We start from the raw sequence: 7,864 nt of genomic DNA on the forward strand, positions 1-7,864 counted from the left end.
AGTTGGAAGGGATCTTGGGGGTCATCTAGTCCAACCCCCTGCACTCTGCAGGAGCACAGCCGAAAGATGATAGCCCTACAGCATACCCGAAAGATGGCGGCTTGAAGAGTGAAGAGCTGTACGGATACCGTGTGGACCACCAAAAAGACAAATACGTGGGTCCTAGACCAAGTCTGAGATCTCCCTAGAAGCTAAAATGACTAAGCCACTGTGCTTTGGTCACGTGATGAGAAAACAAGAGTTCCTGGAAGAGACAATCCTGCTGGGAAAAGTGGAAGGCGGCAGGAAAAGAGGGAGGCCCGACAGGAGAGGGTTTGCAAGGCCTGAGCGAGGCTATTAAGGAGAGGGTGGTTTTGGAGGCCATTAATTCATATGGTCGTCGTACGTCGGTGTTCCCTCTAAGCGGAGTTAGTGTGAGCTAGCTCACAGCTGGGGATTATTAGGAAGGGTATTGAAAACAGATCAGCCAATATAATAATGCCCCTATATAAATCAATGGTGAGACCTCATTTGGAATACTGTGTGCAGTTCTGGTCACCACACCTTAAAAAGGATATTATAGCTTTGGAAAAAGTGCAGAAAAGGGCAACTCGAATGATAAAAGGGTTGGAACACTTTCCCTATGAGGAAAGGTTAAAGCGCTTAGGGCTCTTTAGCTTGGAGAAAAGACGACTGAGGGGTGACATGATCGAGGTTTATAAGATTATGCATGGGAAAGAGCAGGTAAAGAAAGAGGTACTTTTCTCCCTTTCTCACAATACAAGAACCCGTGGGCACTCCATGAAATTGCTGAGCGGTCGGGTTAGAACGGATAAAAGGAAGTACTTCTTCACCCAAAGAGTGATTAACACATGGAATTCACTGCCACAGGAAGTGGTGGGTGCTACAAGCATGGACGGCTTCAAAAGGGAATTAGATAAGCATATGGAGCAGAGGTCCATCAGTGGCTATTAGCCACAAGGTATAGCTAGGGGCTCTGGGGCAAGTGATGCTCTGTCTTCTTGGTGCTTGGGGGGGGGGTCAACAGTGGGAGGGCTTCTAATGTCCTGGCCCCACTGCTGGACCTCCTGATGGCACTGGTATTTCTGGCCACTGTGTGACACAGAGTGTTGGACTGGATGGGCCTTTGGCCTGATCCAACATTGGCGTCTCTTATGTTCTTATGTTCTTAAACCACTAGGCCATTCAGGTTTGACCCAGAGCATATCACTGATGAATATACAGTGGAGGTGAACAATAGGTTTGACTAGATTTGACCCCCCGCAGTCTCCCAGCCATGCAGTCAGCCGCTTAGAAACATGCGTCTTTCTTCCACAGGTGAGGACTCGCACTTACTTTCTGGGGCGTGCAGGTGGGTGCTGTTCAAGTATCCCACAATCCTTTGCCCTTGGGATGCTCCTAGCTGCACCTGAGACATGCAAAGCAGGAAGCAGTTACCGGCAGCCCGGTCCCATCCCGTCACGCAGGCCGGCACAAGATGCAAAGCAGGACATGCGAGCAGCTCAAGCCAGCCCAGCCCACTCCAGGCACGAGTCCCGAAGGAGAAGCCCAGACCCAAAATCTCCAAAAGCAGCCAGCCCCCACCCCAGCCCCAGGGGACCCCTGCAGATGGACACTGACAGCATGCCCCCCCCCTCTGAGCCATGAGCCAGGCCAGTGGCTCTCTGAAGAGGACCCACCAGCAGTGTTCCCTCTAAGCTGCGTTAGTGTGAGCTAGCTCCAGGGGTTGTTTCCTGCAGGAGCGCACAGGAGCGGAGCTCCGGCAGTAAAGAGCCCAGGGGGCATGCACATGCAACAAGCCCCCCCCTGCTCCCAGCAGCCCTCAGTCAGAGCAAGAAGCAGCCAGGTAAGTTGCAGAGCCCCCCCCCCCAGTCCAAAACAGTCCAGTGGCACCTTTAAGACCAAGTTTTATTCAGGTACAAGCTCTCCCTCCTCTGTGAGGACAGATCTGCACGTCCCCCCCCCCTGATAGCTAGCCATCCAAAACAGTCCAGTGGAGCCTGAGCGGTGGGTGTTGCCTTCTGACACACTTCCAGTGATGTCAGGGGGTGTGGCATATGCAAACAAGTTATGCTAACAAGTTATGCTAATGAGTTATGCTAATGAGCTCCTGCACCTCTTTTTCTACGAAGTGACCCCTGGATAGCTCACCCTTTTTTAGTCTCCGGCTCACACATTTATGTCTTAGTGCGGGAAGGAGGGCTCCAGAGCAAACGGGTTTATGCAGTAGCCAAATGGCTCGCTCACAACTGTAAGGCCAGTAGTAGCTCACAAAGTAGAATTTTTGCTCACAGGACTCCACAGCTTAGAGGGAGCACTGCTCACCAGGCCCCCACCAGGCTTCCGCCCCCCCAAAGTCCCTTGCCAGCAGACCCAAAGAGAAGACGCAGGAGGCCTTGGGTGACTTCCAGATGTGGAAGCTCGGGAACAGGAGAGAATGCTCTCTGCCCATGCTCAGGAGTACTGACCCTCCTCTCCTGTAGCATTCCCCGTTGCACAGAACGTCTGCTCTGGCAGACCAGTTCCATTTGAACGAGAGAGGACGGGGGCCGGGGCTCAGTGGCAGAGCCTCCGCTCGGCAGGCAGAAGGTCCCTGGGAAAGGCCCCCACCTAAGACCCAGGTGGCTACCGGCCAATCCGAGGAGACAAGGCAGACTTTGCCGGAAGACGGGCCCGGCCGAGCGCCAGGCGGCCTCCGGTCCCCATGCGTATTCCTGCCCCCCCCCAGTGCTGCCCCATACCTGCACGCAAAGCAGTCCTTTCGCGGAGAAGGCGTCCTCCCCCGTGGCGTTGGGGTAGCAGTGGTACTGGACGGCCCGCACGGGGTAGCGGCTGGCCAGGAGGAGCCCGCTGTTCAGCAGCTTCAGGGCCGAGCAGCCCAGCAATCCGTAGGTGCCCACGTCATAGACAATGTGCTCGAAGCAGGGGCCAAGGAGGCGCAGGAGGCGCTTGGCTGCCTCCTGGTCAAACACTTCCTGCAGGCACAGGAAGTCCACGTCCGGGGGGAAGGAGGCCGTGATCTCCCAAGGCAAAGCGGCCTTTCCTTCCTGACGGGGGCCCTCGGCGGTGACCCCCTCGCCATCCGTTGCAGCAGGAAAGTTCTCACACGCCCGGGGCGGGCTGGATTCCGTTGCCCCGTACTTCCGCCCCCTGGAGACACGGCAGGCACCGCTTCTGGCCCCGTCCTCGTGGGTCGGGATGGCGCGCCTCGCGGCCTGCACGAGCGCCTGGGCGATCTGCATGGCGCGCCACTGGGTCCGTGCCAGGTTGCTGAACTTGGCCAGGCCGTCCGGCAGGAGGCAGATGTTGGCGGTGACGAAGCGGAAGGCCCTGCCCTGGCCGGGAAGCACCCACTCCTCCGGCGAGGCCCGGCTGGGCGTGTGCAGGTAGGCGAAAGGGCGGCGTGCCGCCTGGACGGGCAGCCACAGCAGGAGGGCCAGGAGGGACAAGGGGACGGAGAGGAGGAAGAGCAGCAGGAGGAGGGGCCCCTTGGCCAGGACCGCCAGGGCGTGGGGCGTCCGGCTCCGTGGCTCCTGCTTCTCCGCTGTGGTCCGCTGCAGGGCCAGGATCTGGCTCAGCAGCCAGTAGCTGGGGTACAGGAGTTCATTGGCCACGGCGTCCAAGCCCCTCAGGAAGCGGCTGGCGTAGGGGGAGCCCCGCAGACCCATGGCCGGGTTCACAAGTCTGGCCTCGCGGTCACCGCAGACCCTGCAAGAGAGAAAGAGCAGCTGTGAGGGGCGGGGCGGCGGCAGAAGAGGGCACTGGGAGCTCTGACCCTCCCACACACCACCGTAGCGCCGTGTGTGCTAGATTACTGCCGTGTACTGCGCATGGGGCTGCCCTGGAAGACTGTCCGGAAGGTCCAGCGGGCAGGGGATGCTGTAGCCAGAGTGCTGACTGGAGTGGGCCACAGGGATTGGACCACTCGGGACTTGTTCCATCGGCACTGGCTTCCAGTTTGCTTCCAGGATCAGTTCAAGGCGCTGCGGTTGACCTTTCAAGCCCTGCCACCGCCCCCCCCCCCCCCAGTGGCACAGCTTCCAGACCTGCCTGCCACCGCTGGAGGAGCAGAACGCAGCACAAGGCCGGTCAACGGCCAGAAGCAGCAGCCAGCGAGAGGAGGGGCTCTGCCTCCTTCCTCTCTGCCCCTGATGGGAGAGGAGGAGGAGGAGGAGATTGGATTTGTACCCCGCCTGGCCCTTCACTACCCAAAGGAGTCTCAGAGCGGCCCACAATCCCTTTCCCCTCCAAGCCTCCTTCTCTGGGGGTTGTGGGCGGAGTCGGCAGGAGCAGGAAAGGCGTGGAAGAAGGGGGGGAGGGGATGTGGCTCAGTGGCAGAGTCTCCACTTCGCATGCAGAAGGGTTCAAGATTCAATCCCGGGCAGCCTCTGCAGTCAAAGAAGGCCCAGGCAGGAGGTGACCCTGCCTGCGACCCTGGAGAGCGGCTGGGCTGCCGGTCTGAGTGGGCAAGACTGACCTTGGTGGAGCTTGGTGGGCCGAGGGGGGGGGGGGGTCTGATTCAGTACAATGCAGCTTCGTGTGTAACATCTGCAGCAGCAGAACATCTTTAAGATTATTTCTTTAACCTGTGGCTCGCCTTTTTTTTGGGCCAAAGACTCTGACAGCAAGCTACGAGCTAGGCACCGCACAGAGCACTGAGGCTCTTGGTCTATCCAGGGGTCATTTCATAGAAAAAGAGGTGCAGGAGCTCATTAGCATAACTCATTAGCATAACTTGTGCTCCTCGTGGCCCGGGGCTGCTGGGAGCAGGGGGCGGGGCTTGTTCCATGTGCCCGCCCCCTGGGCTCTTTACTGCCAGAGCTCCGCTCCTGTGCGCCCCTGCAGGAAATGACCCCTGGTCTATCAAAACCAACTTTGTCTTCTTTAACCAGGCAGACTGGAAGGTCAGTAGTTCAGCAGTTTGAGACCTGAGTGCCGCGTGATGGAGCGAGCTCCCATCTCTGGTCCCAGTTTCTGCCAACCTAGCAGTTCAAAAGCGAGACATTGCAAGTAGATAAACAGGTACCACTTCGGTGGGGAGGTGACAGCGTCCCGTGCGCCTCGACGTCTAGTCATGCCGGCCACATGACCACGGAAACGTCTCTGGACAGCGCTGGCTCTTCGGCTTGGAAACGGAGATGAGCACCGCATCCCTAGAGTCAGACTCGACTGGCTTTCGAGCAAGGGAAGCCTTAGCCATCAGCATGGAACCCGGGGCCTTCTGCGTCCAAAGCAGATGCTCTCCCACTGAGCCATGACCAATGTTTCCTCTATGCTGTGAAGTCTCGTGATCAAAAATTCTATTTTGTGAGTTACTGGCATTAAAGTTGTAAGCAAGCAATTTGGCTCCTGCATAAATTAGTTTGCTCTGGAGCCCCATCCTCCCTGAGCTATGACGAAAATGTGTGAGCTGGAGGCTAAAAAACTGTGAGCTGGCTCACGCTTAGTCGGCTTAGAGGGAACACTGGCCATGACCCCTTCGCAGGCCTTTCCTAGGGCGGGGAGAGAGAGGAGACAGGTGGCTGGGACAAAGCCGAGAAGAAAGAACCCAGCAGTGCGGAGGGAAGCCTTTGGGTCACGGCACACCCCCACCCCCGCTGCCCACGCTTGCTTTGCCCGGCATCCAGGGTGCTCCCGCTCGGGCCAGACGCCCTCCCTCCAGCCTGGCTTGGCACCCCACCCCCCCCGGCTGCATGCCACTTTATGGCTGTGTGCCACTTTCTACTTGCAGTTCTCACAATGGACCTACAAGGCGGGCCGTGGTAGGCAGAAACCCACCTCAGCAATCTTTTTTTTCCTTCTTTTAAAATTTTTATTTAAGATCGTATTATTTAAAAGGTTTTGTAAAATCCACTTATCATATTACAACAGAATATAGGGACTGTGACGAGAAGCGGTCAGGGCAAAAAAATATATATTTCCCCCCCCCTGGAGAGGTAGGCTTATAGAATCCTAGACTCATAGAGCTGGAAGGAACCTCCAGGGTCATCTAGTCCAACCCCCGGCACAAGGCAGGGAATTCACCCACCACATCAGCAATCGCCTCCTCAAACAAACAGGTTGGCGTTTGCTGTTACACTTGGGAGTCAAAAAGGTTGCCACAGACCAAATCTTACAAAATACGGGAGGATAACATGTAAAACAAGCCAACTAGATGAAAACTATTAGAATGTCTCAGCCCATGTAAAGAAAATCCCTGAGATGCGTTCAGATGCATTTCTGGAAAGTGTAAACATCGTTTTTCTGTTAAGAATTAGCACCTGCAATTGCTTTAAGGCCACTATAGAACACCAGTATCTCCAAAATACCGTGCGAACACATAGATAACACCAAGCCAGGGTAATGAAATACAAAGTCCCCCACCGTTCAAACGGAGGGTCAGAGCTCCCGGAATGGCTGCCTCAGCCATCTATAGAGGGGCCCGGAGCCAGTCCTGGGAACAGAAGACTTGGGGGGGGGGGGGCCTAAATTTGCCCTGCCTGCCTGGAGGAATGGCCTCATTAAGGAAAGCCCTCTTGTGCTGTGGGCGTGATTCCCCAGCTAAAGGGATGGGAAGAAGAAGAAAGAGGAGGAGGAGGAGGAGGAGACTGGATTTATCCCCCACCCTTCACTCGGAGTCTCAGAGCCCCTTCCCCTCCCCACAACAGACACCCTGTGAGGTAGGTGGGGCTGAGAGAGCTCTGACAGTAACTGCTCTTTTTTCAAGAACAGCTCTCGTCAGAACTACGGCTTGCCCAAGGTCACCCAGCAGCTGCGAGTGGAGGAGGAGTGGGGGAATCGAACCCGGTTCTCCCAGATAAGAGTCCGCACTCTTAACCACAACACCAAACTGTAGTGTAGTGGAAAGAGGAACTCCCACTGGCCGCCGCAACTCCTCACCCAGGAGGGTTCCCCCCCCCCACCCACCCCCGCCCCGTGGCCAAGAAGGCGGCTCCTTCTCTCGCTCTGCTCCATGCCCAGGCTGGCAGCCACGTCCACACAGTCCCTTGGATCGGAAGCCCTGCAGCACAGGTAGGCGGCGCAGCAGGCCAGCCCATGTCCCCTGCAGCCTCCTGGCCCCGGGGGTGGGCTGGCCCCCGTTCTCAGAGGCCCGCAGAGCTGGGGGAGGCGGCAGGGGTGCCCATAGCAAAGGTGGGACCCCCCCCCCACAAGGAAGCTCTGCAGGATTCGGGGAGAGAAACCTGTCCGGCTCTCCTTCCTGCTGGGCCGTGCACGAAGCCCTTCAAAACGGCCTGTCGCCTGTCTCATATGCCCAGAGGAAAGGGAAGCACCCAGCCCGTTGGGGCTCACTTCTTTGAGAGAGGTTAACAATCCCCAGACCGGATGAGCCAGCATCCTCTTGCCCCCGAAACCTACGGTTGCCAGCCAGCTCCAGGTTATTTTGGGGGGTGGAGCCTGAGGAGGGCGGGGTTTGTGGAGGGGTGGGGCTCCGGTGAGGTGTGACGCCATAGAGGCCATCTCTTCCAAAGCGGCCATTTTCTCCAGGGGGCCTGGCCTCTGTCGCCCAGAGAGCCGCTGTAATAGCGGAAGATCTCCGGTCGCCGCCGGCAGGCTGGCAAGCAACCCTACCTACATCGCAGCAGGCGCCAGAAGCCGTCGCTTTTAGGGGAGGGGGCCGAAGACCCCCCAGGCAGCGCCGGTTTGGAAAGCCGGGCATTCAGGAGGCGCAGCTGAGAAACCAGATCCAGATCAGCAAAGAGGGTGGACATGTGCAGGCCGAGGAGGGGAGCCGACAGTTACGGAAGGGGGGGCCGGCGAGGAGAGAGAGGTTGCCTGTCGCCCCCACGGCTGCATGCGTGCACGCCCACCTGCACACACATGCACACGCAGGCACAGACAAGAAAGGGAAGCCGCCCCGCCCCTG

At 57.8% G+C, this 7,864-nt stretch overlaps 1 protein-coding gene across 1 annotated transcript in view; it reads right to left on the reverse strand.

The window, feature by feature from the left end:
* Positions 1 to 7,864, reverse strand: part of SMPD5 (sphingomyelin phosphodiesterase 5) — a 21,241-nt gene that overhangs the window by 6,231 nt on the left and 7,146 nt on the right. Inside the window, exons 2-3 of the mRNA XM_015416978.1 lie at positions 2,742 to 3,708; positions 1,336 to 1,408 (exon numbers count right to left, since the gene is read on the reverse strand). Of these exons, the coding sequence (XP_015272464.1) occupies positions 1,336 to 1,408; positions 2,742 to 3,668 (1,000 nt within the window). The 5' untranslated portion in view covers positions 3,669 to 3,708. The remainder of the gene's footprint in view (positions 1 to 1,335; positions 1,409 to 2,741; positions 3,709 to 7,864) is intronic.

This window comes from Gekko japonicus, unplaced genomic scaffold (assembly GCF_001447785.1).
Source record: "Gekko japonicus isolate JY-2015 unplaced genomic scaffold, Gekko_japonicus_V1.1 scaffold505, whole genome shotgun sequence".
Classification (NCBI taxonomy): domain Eukaryota; kingdom Metazoa; phylum Chordata; class Lepidosauria; order Squamata; family Gekkonidae; genus Gekko; species Gekko japonicus.